The 12,060-nt window shown below is 41.4% G+C and overlaps 1 protein-coding gene across 3 annotated transcripts in view; it reads right to left on the bottom strand.

Moving 5' to 3' along the window:
- Positions 1-12,060, bottom strand: part of LPCAT2 (lysophosphatidylcholine acyltransferase 2) — a 224,545-nt gene that overhangs the window by 14,335 nt on the left and 198,150 nt on the right. For 2 of the 3 annotated variants that reach the window (XM_033941429.1, XM_033941431.1), the window contains one exon: positions 3,966-4,064. The exons of the other annotated variant lie outside the window; for it this stretch is intronic. In XM_033941429.1, the coding sequence (XP_033797320.1) occupies positions 3,966-4,064 (99 nt within the window). The remainder of the gene's footprint in view (positions 1-3,965; positions 4,065-12,060) is intronic. 3 annotated transcript variants of the gene reach the window in all.

Genomic DNA, 12,060 nt, shown 5'->3' with positions numbered 1-12,060 from the left:
AGAAACTGCCTCCTGATCTCTTGGGTGGTGGGAAAAGCCTCAGGAATTCATACCTTACGCCAGAGCCCCTCCTATGAGGTCCCAATCTTCTTCATTTGTTCAGAAACAACATCCAAGAGACTGTAAACAGCTATCAGTTACTCAACATCCTCTGCTCAAACCAGCTCCTACTTTTTGACCCTCTACCTAAAGGAGTTTTTTTTGCAGTGGGGACTAATTTAACATGCTACAACAGTTGCGCTCTCCAAATGCCATTGATATCCCATTCCTACACACGTTTACAGCAAACTTGATTTTCTTCTAATTTTCCAGCCGTTGAATGAAACAGAAATTGCTCATCATCCGTTCAAATTTAGAATCTGTGCAGCTCGCAGCCATCAGCAACTGCGTGTTCCACTAAGGTCAACATACTCAAGTCACCCACCTCCTCCTTGCTCAGCAGTTGAAAGCTAGCGATTGCGAAGGAGGTAGCGTCCTTTCTCTGGAGACAAGCAGGGACAAGCAGCCACATTGATGGTGAAGTCCCCTGACTGAGCATGTGTGTCGGTGTTCTCCCCTAGCTACAGTAAGCTTTTGGCTTACTGGGCATGTGCAGGAACTCCCCATCTTCCAAAGCTCCTCCCCTTGTCTGTCAGTTTTTTCTTTAACTAGGCTCCTCACAGGTCAGCTCCTCCCCTTGTCTGTCAGTTTTTTCTTTGACTAGGCTCCTCACAGGTCATAGCTCTCCACTCTCCTTGCCTCTTCAGACAAAAAAAAGGGGAAAACCTGACTCGGAGAGAGAACATTTATTTCTTAGCTTAATTTAAAAAAAAGAAGGGATTCTTCAGAAAGTGTCACCAAATTTTTCTGTCTATTCAGACTACAAAAAGAAAAGAACTCTTAGAAATTTTTCTAAAAGGCAAACTCTTTGCTGTTTTAACCTGGCGGTTGCTAGGACCATAAAGACTCTTCTTCACATCACAGCAGTGCTTCGCGTCAACTAAGATGAGAAATCCCCTAGGCCGCAATTATTGCCCAGGGCCCAGGTTAGGTACCACCGGGGGAAGGAAGCTCACCACTGCTGCAGCCGTTAGAGAAAGCAAAAAGGGCACCTGTGGCCAGCACCAAGGAAAAAGCAGCCATGGTAGAGGTATGTAAAACACCTCCTCCACTGGTTCCCACAAAGGCAGTATGCAGCTCCCAGAAACAGCCCGTGGCTTCTGCAGCTCCGAAGGTAAAGTCAGGGAGAACTTCTCTCCTGCCACAAAACAGGGACTCTACAGGTAACTTTTTGAATTCTTCTAAGTAACTTAGGTCAAAAAAGCCAGTTTCCCTAGCCCAACTTTCTGAGGACATGGTATCGCCTAAGAAGTTTTCTATTCCTCAGTTACTGCCAGCGGTTTCTAAACAGGCACAAAATTGGAATGACAGATTGGTTAAGACTTAGCAGACTAGAAACCTTTTGAAGAAATTTTGGATAAGAGTATACTTCCTGTTATCTTGCTGCAGTGATATCTGCATTTGGGATGGAGGGTCAGTATCCAGATTAGCAGACTCCAGTGCATTATACCAGTCATGAGTAGGAGACATATGCTGTTGAGGCGAAGGGCAAAGCAATGTGCATGGAGACCAAGCAATATCTGGAGCATTGGAGAAAGACTCTGGGCACAAAGGGTCTGGCTGTGGCCGCTGTTCCATACATTCCGGACACTGTGGAATATCTTCTGAGATGGCCTGAGAAGGGAAGGTTGATGGAGAAGAGCAGCACTATCCCTCATGAACCTTTGCAAAAGTGAGGAAAAATTTACTACAGTAGCCTAGAGCCCTGAGCCTGTAGGGTCTCTATGGAAAGCAAGGTAGGTATAAGATAACTGTTTTGGAGCTTTAGGGCTGCCAGAAAGAGCAGTAGAAGACAGTGGCCTTTCAGCTGGCTCCCTTTTTATTACAGAAAAGAAGATAAAGTTTTACCTGCAGTATGCAGTGTAGTCAGAGCTGAGAACTGTGAGGCATTAACAGTGCCTGCAGAAGGCCTCTCTGTAGCTTTCTTAGAAGCAGCAGCAGATATAGGCTGTTTCTGCTGGTCACAAGCTGGCATCACATAAGCCGGTCAGGGGAGGTGTTATGCAAGCCCCTGGAGCCATTTGTTTCATTTTTGCATTGGTTGCTGGTGCTGTTATCTTCCTCTCCGATGGCTGTGGCAGCGAATGGCTTTCCTCCCCCAGAAGTACCTGGCTTAAGCCCTGAGGGGCTGTTGTTGAGGAGTGTAGCATTGGGGATTTCTCCGCACCAGAGGCGCGAAGCACTGTAGATGAGCCATCCTGTCCATGATCAGAGATCTTCACAGTCCTAGTGACCACGGTATCAACAAGGCTGCCGGCTGTTATAAAAAGAAAAATGCCAGCGGTGTTATCTCAATTGGGACTTTGGCGCTTCTTTAATAACTTTTTTTTTTAGAAGAAAAATGGTGTCTTTTTTTTTTTACTAAGTACTATTATTTAAAAAGTATTAAATCTACTTTGTACGGTTTGTGAGGTTCCCCCCCCCCCATAAACCTGACTGAAGAGGCATGGAGAAGAGAGAGCTGTGACCTGACTTGGCACCAGTCAAAGAAAAAAACGACAGCTAAGGGGTGGAGCTTGAGAGGCATGGTAACCCACACATGCTCAGTAAAAAAAAAAAAATTCTACTGAGTCTAGGGAAGAGCACCGGCACGCAGGCTCAGTTAGAGGACTTTACCAGCAAGTGAGCCTGCATTTCCTCTGCTTGTCTTCAGAGAAACATGGATTTTAAGACCATGGAAAAGCACCAGTTGTTCCCTAAAAAAATGAGCCTCTTAATACATTATCCTGATGTGAAACACCCATAAAAGTAGTCACTGGTGCTTTTGAATAAGTTTCAAGAAGGGCTGTTTTTCTGCTGCTCATTAGTGCTGTAAACCACTGTGATATGCATTTCTAAGCATTTACATCAGTATACCTCTCTTCTCCAAGTCTCCTCACTAAATCTGACACATAAAATCTAGATCTAATAGCAAGAAAAGAGCCAGGGTTGAAATAGAAGAACATTTAAAAAGATATTACTTGGACATTTCTTGAGGAGATGACATATTACAGATAGGAAAATTTTAATGTAAATTCAATATAAATTTTTTCTAATATGTATAACTTATTCTCTAAGACCAAATTACCGTTCACTAAAGTCTCTTCAGGATACAATAGCCTCCATCTTGGCTACCACCTACCAAATCTGAAGATTAGTCACCTCTCTGGAGGATTCAAGGGTAAAGGATATTCAAAGTCTGAATATTTACAAAATATAATATTCAAAGGACTTTGATGAAAATAAGTTTGCTCATTTCCAGCTACCATTAGTGGATTAACCCATTCATTTTTTCAATTCTAAAAGGGCCATTGGGACGAATATCCGAAGATGCACCTATTTATTATCCTTGCTGGAAACAAACAGGATTTGAATTCAATTCTCCCTAGTTCCCAGCAGACACCTTCGGAGTTGGAACTGAAGAGCTCAAGTCTAAAACCACAGTTGGTGCCAAGGGTGGCGAATGAGGAACTGGATTCCTTGAAGTCTCTTCTGCCAATTGCTGTAGCTACACCTTCTTAGCAGCTCCAAACAATAGACAAATTATCCCCAGATACTAAGTACCAATGGACACAACATATTCCATGAGGTTCCCCCATCTCTTTGATTTTTTACTCTCTCGTCTCCATCCTACTACCTGATTGAGACGCACTAAATGGTCAAAAGACTCCTTGATATATTTCAAATGGCTCTCCACTTTGGTTACGCAATCATGAATTAGTTGTACTTTTACAGTGAGCTGTCATTGCTTAGAATGTCACAGACGAACCAAGAGTCGTAACTGGGCCACTGGTTCCCAGCTAGTCTCTTCTCACTACTCAATCTTATTCACGACAAAGTATTTTTCCACCTAAAAATCAATGATGTTTGGTATGAAGATAACTTACCTTAAATGCCAACCTAATTGTTTCTTCAGTGGTGGCAGGATTACAAACAACGGCCATACCAATCACATATTCTCTAAAATCTATGGTGCCATCAGCATTCTATAAAATAAAAATTAATTTTCCAAAGTCAATTTAACATTTGCTCAAGTAAATTGCTGATATTTTTGAGGAGCTAAGGATATTACATGCTATAACTATGTTGGATATTTGATAGATATTAAAAATCTATGAGATCATCTCTAATCTAGAAAATATTATGGAAAACAACAATTAGCACACTAAATTTGCTAAACCCATAGAACCTTCTTTTTCCCAGTGGTCTCTTCTCCAGCTATTAATCAGACCAAGCACTATTTTAGCTTCCAAGATTAGGTGCCTGTTGTGATGTTGCTGGGAGTTATATGATATGCATAATATAGCTACTAAGAACATAAGAATTGCCACTGCTGAGTCAGACCAGTGGTCCATCCTGCCCAACAGTCCGCTCACGCGGCGACCCCTAGGTCAAGACCAGTGCTCCAAATGAGTCCAGTCTCACCAGTTTAGCATGAACTTGTCCCAACTTTGTCTTGAAACCCTGGAGGGTGTTTCCTCCTATAACAGACTCTGGAAGAGCGTTCCAGTTTTCTACCACTCTCTGGGTGAAGAAGAATTTCCTTACATTTGTACAGAATCTATCCCTTCAACTTTAGAGAGTGTCCTCTCGTTCTCCCCACCTTGGAGAGGGTGAACAGTCTGTCTTTCTCTACTAAGTCTATTCCCTTCAGTATTTTGAATGTTTCGATCATGTCCCCTCACAGTCTCCTCTTTTCAAGGGAGAAGAGGCCTAGCTTCTCCAAACTCTCACTGTACGGCAAATCCTCCATCCCCTTAACCATTTTAGTCACTCTCCTCTGGACCCTTTCGAGTAGTATCGTGTCCTTCTTCATGTACGGTGACCAGTGCTGGACGCACTACTTCAGGTGAGGGTGCACCATGGCCTGGTACAGCAGCATGATAACCTTCTCTGATCTGTTCGTGATCCCTTTCTTGATCATTCCTAGCATTCTGTTCACCCTTTTCGTCGCCGCAACGTGCAGATGGCTTCATGGACTTGTCGATCAGTACTGAAAATTATTTGAGATAATTTCTAAACTAAATAAATTCCATAAATGAAATAGTGTATGATGTATGAAACATTAAAAAGAAAAAGAAAAACATTCTGATATAAAAAAATTTTTCCCCCTTTAATGGCATTTAAGGAGAAATTAGATTCTTACCTGCTAATTTTCTTTGTTAGTCTGTAGACTGGTATAGTTCAATCTTTACAGATAGGTTATATCTCACTGTAACCAGCAGGTGGAGACAGAGACCAAAACTTGGTTGTAGAATATTAGCTGAGGCTCCCTCTAGCAACCCAGTCTGCTGACTAGCCAAGCAGAACCTAGGAAAATACTAACTGAGAACAGTAAAAACACTCCGAACAGGAGGTTAGGAACAACACATTGTAAAAACTATTGGAACAAGTATAGAACTAAAATCTTGCAGTGAAAATGTCTCCACAGCTCACCAGCTGAGCCATAGCTACTGTTCTTATATCTCCCCGGCCTTAGAAAAATACTAGAACCCGCAGAAAAAAAACCCTCAAAATCTGCATGCGTGCAAAACCTACAATCACTGCATAAAGACAGAAAGAGTGGGGAACTATACTGGTCTACAGGCTAACAGAAAGAAAATTAGCAGGTAAGAACCTAATTTCTCCTGTGTCGCCTGATAGACCGATATAATTCAATCTTTACAGATGGGACGTACCAAAGCAGTACTCATCAAGAGTGGGACCCCCGAAGGGCTGTCACCAGAAAATGCTAACCGAATACCGCATCCTGACGCGCTTGAACATCCACACAGTAGTGTCTGACAAAGGAATGCAGAGAAGACCAAACTGCAGCTCTGCAAACATCCACTGGAGGCACTTGAGAAGACTCAGCCCAAGAAGCTGCTTGACTCCGAGTGGAATGAGCCTTGAGAAATTCAGGAACAGGCTTTTTTTAAGAAGGTAAGTGGAAACAATAGTCTCCTTGATCCAGCATGCAACGGTAGCCTTGGAAGCACCATCCCCCTTACGAGGACCCGCTAGAAGGACAAAGAGATGATCTGCGTTTCTGATCTCCTGAGTCTGCTACACCTAGTCTAAAAGAAATTGAGTCTATTATTAAATCTATTAATATTAAAGGCTCTAAAGCTGATTTAATTCCACCATTCATTCTAAAACATTACTTTGATATTTTTGGACCTTTCATCCATACGTTAGTTACTGAAAGTCTGAGTCAAAACAGTACCATTGTTGTGGAAAAAAAATCAATCATTCGCCCTATCATCAAAGATAAAAATGTTAGTTCCAAAGACCTTTCTAATTATAGACCAATTGCTAACATTCCCTTTTTGGCAAAACTGACAGAAAAGGTAGTTTTCAATCAAATTTTAGATTTTGTGGAAAAGACTAATGTATTGCATCCTAACCAAACGGGTTTTAGACATCATCATAGCACCGAACTTTCATTAATTGAAATGACCATCTCCATTCAATACTTTTTAGATCATCACCAATCAACTTTGTTAATTTCTATTGATCTTTCTGCGGCTTTTGACACAATTGACCATCAACTTCTTCTTGACAGACTTCAATCCATTGGTATTACAGACCAAGTTCTTTCTTGGTTTGAATCGTACCTAACAGATCATACATCTACTGTTTTCTTCAAAGATGCAACATCAAAATCTTCACTAACCACTCACGGGGTTCCTCAAGGGTCTATTCTTTCTCCTTTACTATTTAATATTTTTCTTGCTCCTTTAATCACATTATGTCAATCCGTGGGATTTCAGATTTATGCATATGCAGACGATATCAAGCTCCTGCATCCAATAGATACTAATAAAACATCTGATATCCTAGATATTAATAAGAAACTGGATCTCTAGTTTATCATTGGCTGAACAAGAACAAATTTGCACTCAATATTAAAAAAACTAATATTATGTTATTTCCATGGAAAGAAAGTTCTGTTCTTCCCGCTCCAATTTCTATAAAAAAAATATCCCCCTACAATCAGTTAATAATATAAAAATTTTAGGGGTGATTTTTGATAATAAATTAAATTTTCATAATCACATCAGCAATATCGTTAAAACTACATTCTATAGATTACATAAAATTCGATCAATCTCAAAATTCTTATGTCCAAAATCATTAAATATTCTAATTCACTCCTTGGTGATCTCTAAAATAGACTATTGTAATACACTCTTCAAGGGAACATCATTAAATGAAATTAAACGCCTTCAGATTATTCAGAATGTTTCCATCAAACTTATTACCAATTCTAGAAAGTTTGATCATGTTACACCTCTTTTAAAAAAATGCACATTGGCTTCCAGTTATCCATCGGATAACATACAAACTTTGCTTGCTTACCTTCAAATCTCTTCTCAATAAAACACCAGCATTCATATATAAATGCCTAATTCCATATAATCCAGTTAGAGCTTTAAGATCAAATGAACAAAATTTATTAACTATTCCTTCACTTAAGATTATAAACACAAGACAACAGTTTATTTTTTCAGTAACCGCACCACAGACTTGGAACGCTCTTCCAATTTATTTAAGAAAGGAGCAGGATCTGGGAAGATTCAAAAGTAATTTAAAAACATTTCTTTTTAAAGATGCCTTTGATATTTAATCTTTTAATACCCAGGTCATTGATTTTATTTTATTAATATGCCTTTATTTCATTCCTTCGTGTACCTTTCCTTTTTTTGTTCTGCTTTTCTATATTAAATTATATTTCACATCCCCTTTTTACCTTATGTTATGAATATGATGATTTAATTTTTAACCTTATTGTATTGTTCAAAGTTTGTATTGTATTGTTTCCCTTCGAATGTATTTTAAATTGTTCATCGCTTAGAACTATGATTAAGCGATTAATCAAAAGAATTAATAAACTTGAAAGCACAATTACTCAACATAACAAGTGTTATCCAGGGACAGCAGGCAGATATTTTCACACATGGATGATGTCACCGACAGAGCCCTGGTACGGACACTTGAAAAGTGAATCGCAACTTTAAAGTTTAGAAAGTTCGCGATCAGCTCGTACTGTGCATACACGAGTGCCTTCCCGCCTGTAGGCGCATGGTCCCTCAGTTAAAATAAGCCAGCTAAGAAGCCAACCAGGGGAGGTGGGTGGGTTGTGAGAATAACTGCCTACTGTCCCTGGATAACACCTGTTACGGTAAGTGCCCATCACGTCTGGAGAAAGACTCCAGACAATAATGTGAGGAGAATGTATGAACGGAGGACCAGGTGGCAGCTTTACAGATTTCATCAATAGGAGTAGATCTAAGGAAAGCTACAGAAGATGCCATAGCTCGGACTTTGTGAGCTGACACATGACTCTCCAGGTGCAGTCCAGTCTGAGCATAGCAGAACGATATACAGGCAGCTAACCAGTTGAAAATCGTTCTCTTGGAAATAGGATGCCCCTTGTTTGGATCAAATGAGATGAAAAGTTGGGGAGATGTTCTATGAGGCTTTGTCCTGTCTATGTAATAGGCCAAAGCACATTTACAGTCCAGAGTGTGCAGCGCTGTTTCTCCAGCATGAGAATGAGGCTTAGGGAAAAAACTGGAAGAACAATCGACTGATTGAGATGAAACTCCATGACAACTTTTGGAAGAAACTTAGGATGCGTGCATGGAAACACTATCATGGTGAAAAGTTGTGAAGGGTGGATCTGCCACTAACGCTTGCAAGTCACTGACCCTCCTGGCAGAGGTGAGAGAGATGAGAAAGACAACTTTCCAGGTGAGAAACTTGAGATGAGCTATGGCCATTGGTTCAAATAGAGGCTTCATCAATCTGGAAAGAACCACATTAAGGTCCAAGACTACAGGAGGAGGCTTGAGAGGTGGTTTCACATTGAAAAGTCCTTTCATGAATCTGGAGACCAAAGGATGACCAGTAAGAGGTTTTCCCTTGATTGGCATGTGAAAAGCTATAATAGCAATGAGATGGACTCTAATAGATGTAGATTTGAGTCCAGAGTCAGACAGATGAAGTAGATAATCCAACACCAATTCCACTGACAAGGAAGTTGGATTGTGATGATGGAGACACCAGGAAGAAAAACGAGTTCACTTTTGTTGATAACATTGTTGAGTGGCTGGTTTTCTGGAGGCATCAATAATATTGCATACAGGCTGAGAGAGATGTAATGCATATGGATTCAGCCTGAGAGAAACCAAGCTGTCAGGTGTAATAAGTGCAGGTTGGGAAGTAGAAGAGAACCCTGATGTTGAGTAAGCAGAGTAGGAAAAATTTGCAGAGGTGTTGGCTCCCTGGAACTGAATTGAAGTAGAAGGGAGAACCAATGCTGCCTGGGCTCTGAGGAGCAATGAGAATCATTGTGGCTGACTCTCGTTTTAGTTTGAACAGAGATTTGAGTATGAGAGGAGTGGGTGAAAATGCAGAGAGAAACATGTTAGTGCAGTCCAGAAGAAATGCATCTGCCTCCAGGCGGTGAGGAGAATATAGCCTAGATCAGAACTGGGGCAGCTTGCGATTGTGGGGAGCTGCAAATAAGTCCACTTGTGGAGTGCCACATTGAGCAAAGATTGAATGAAGAATTGCAGAGTTGAGAGTCCATTCGTGAGGCTGAAGAATTTTGCTGTGGTTGTCTGCTAGGGAATTCTCCCCTTGAATGTAGACAGCTTTTAAGGTTGCAAGCAGTTGCCCAAAGCCTTATTTTCTGGGCTTCCTGACATAACAGGAGAGAGCCTGTTCCTCCTTGCTTGTTTATGTAGTACATTGCTACTTGATTGTGCAAAGGAGGAGGACTTGAGGACTCAAGAGGTGTTGAAAAGCTTTGAGAGCATAATATATCGCTCGGAGCTTGAGCAAATTGATGTGAAATTTGCATTCCCTGGCAGACCAATGACCTTGAGTCTGAAGGCCATCCAGGTGCGCCCCCCAGGCATAAGGAGATGGATCTGTCAATATCACCTTTTGGTGAGGGGGTAAGTGAAAAAGTAGACATCTGGAAAGATTGGAAGATGTCATCCACCACTGAAGCAACTGCAGAAGAGATGTGATAGATATATGCTGCGAGAGATGATCTGTCGCTTGAGACCAATGAGAAGCAAGGGTCCACAGAGGAATGAGAAGATGCAGCCTTGCTAGTTGAGTTACATGAACTGTGGAAGCCATGTGGCCTAGGAGAACCATCATGGGTCTCGCCGAGATGGTGTAAACCTTCAACATCTGTTCATAGAGGATAAGAAGAGTGTCTAGACAATCTGAAGGGAGAAACGCTCTAATGAAAGTAGTATCGAGGATAGCCCCAATGAATTGCATTCGTTGAGACTTGGGTAAATTTATTTTGAGACTTGGGTAAATTTCTTTTGAATCCCAAAGCTTGTAGGAAAGAATTGGTCTGAGACGTTGCTAGAACCACCTACTGCGATGAAACAGCTTTGATCAGCCAGTCGTCCAGGTAAGGAAAGACTTGAACACCGTGGGAGCGGAGATGTGCAGCCACAACAATCTGCACTTCGTGAAGACTCTGGGAGAAGATGCCAGGCCGAAAGGAAGAACCTTGTACTGATAATGACATCTGTTTACTTGAAAACGAAGGTATTTGCGGTAAGCCTGATGAATTGGTATATGCGTGTAGGCTTCTTTGAGATCCAGAGAGCATAGCCAATCATTCTGATCCAGAAGTGGATAAAGAAGGGCAAGGGAGAGAACATCCAAAATTTTTCTTCAAATAGAAATTTGTTGAGATCTCCAAGATCAAGAATGGGTTGTATACCTCCTGCCTTTTTCGGAATTAAAAAATATCGGGAGTAGAATCCCTGAATCTGCTGAGATGGAGGAACTTCTTCGATAGCATTTAGAAGGATGGCTTGAATCTCCTGAATGAGAAAAGATGACTGTGTAGGGTCCAAAATAGACACTCTTGGGAGGATGATCCAGAGGCAGGGTATAAAAGTGGAGAGCACAGCCCTGACGAATGATGTCTAGAACCCAGAGATCTGTAGTGTTGAGCTCCCACCGGTGGATGTAATATTGAAGCCATCCTCCGATCGGCTGAGGCAGAGATTTGCGAATGAGAACTATAGCTATGCTCTTGAGGAACACGTCAAAAAGGCTGTGTAGGCTTTTGTTGAGTAGCCTGTTTAGGTTGTTGACGTGGTTGCTGCTTTTGAGGAGGAAAAGGAAAAGTAGACTTAGCAGAAAACCTGAGTTGATAAGAAGTAGGCCTGAAAGCACGAGGTGGTTGAGACTTTTCTTTGGTTTGACCAATGTGTCCCACCTGGTCTCATGGGTAGACAATTTTTGAGTAGCGGTGTCCATGGATTGTCCGAAAAGTTCATCCCCAAGACACGGAGCGTTAGCTAAACGTTCTTGGTGGTTGACATCAAGTTCAGAGATACGGAGTCAAGCAAGGCATCTCACAGCCACCGACATGTCTGCCGCTCGTGAGGTAAACTCGAATGTGTCATAGGTAGAGCCAGATACTTCCTCAATTGGGAAACTGTAGCAATAAGATTTTGAAAATCCTGAGGTTTACGTGAGGGAATGTATTTTTGAAAAGTTGAAAACTGCTTAACCAGATGTTTCAGGTAGAATGAAAAGTGGAAATTATATTTCCAGCTCGGTTCGCCAACATTGAATTTTGGTAAAGGCGTTTACCAAATTTGTCTATTGCTTTACCTTCTCTGCCAGGTGGTACAGAAGCATAGACACTAGCCCTTGTAAACTTCAAGGTACATTCCACCACAAGAGACTCATGAAGAAGCTGAGGTTTATCAAAACCAGGAATAGGAACCACTCTATATAATTAGTCAAGCTTTCTAGGAGCCACAGGAATAGAAAGTGGAGTTTCCAGATTTTTGTAGAAATGTCATGAAGAGGAAGCTTCAGCAGTTCCTTTGGTGGTTGGTCATAGTCTAGAGCCACCAAGAAGTGCTTACTATACTTGGAGTCTGCCACCAGTGGAATTGAAAGGTCCTCAGACATTTGCCGAAGAAACCTTGCAAAAGAGGACTT

The sequence above is a fragment of the Geotrypetes seraphini genome, chromosome 4, assembly GCF_902459505.1.
Source record: "Geotrypetes seraphini chromosome 4, aGeoSer1.1, whole genome shotgun sequence".
In the NCBI taxonomy this organism is placed as follows: domain Eukaryota; kingdom Metazoa; phylum Chordata; class Amphibia; order Gymnophiona; family Dermophiidae; genus Geotrypetes; species Geotrypetes seraphini.
The sequence above is the reverse complement of the archived record's forward strand: the minus strand, read 5'-3'. Positions and strand labels throughout refer to the sequence as shown.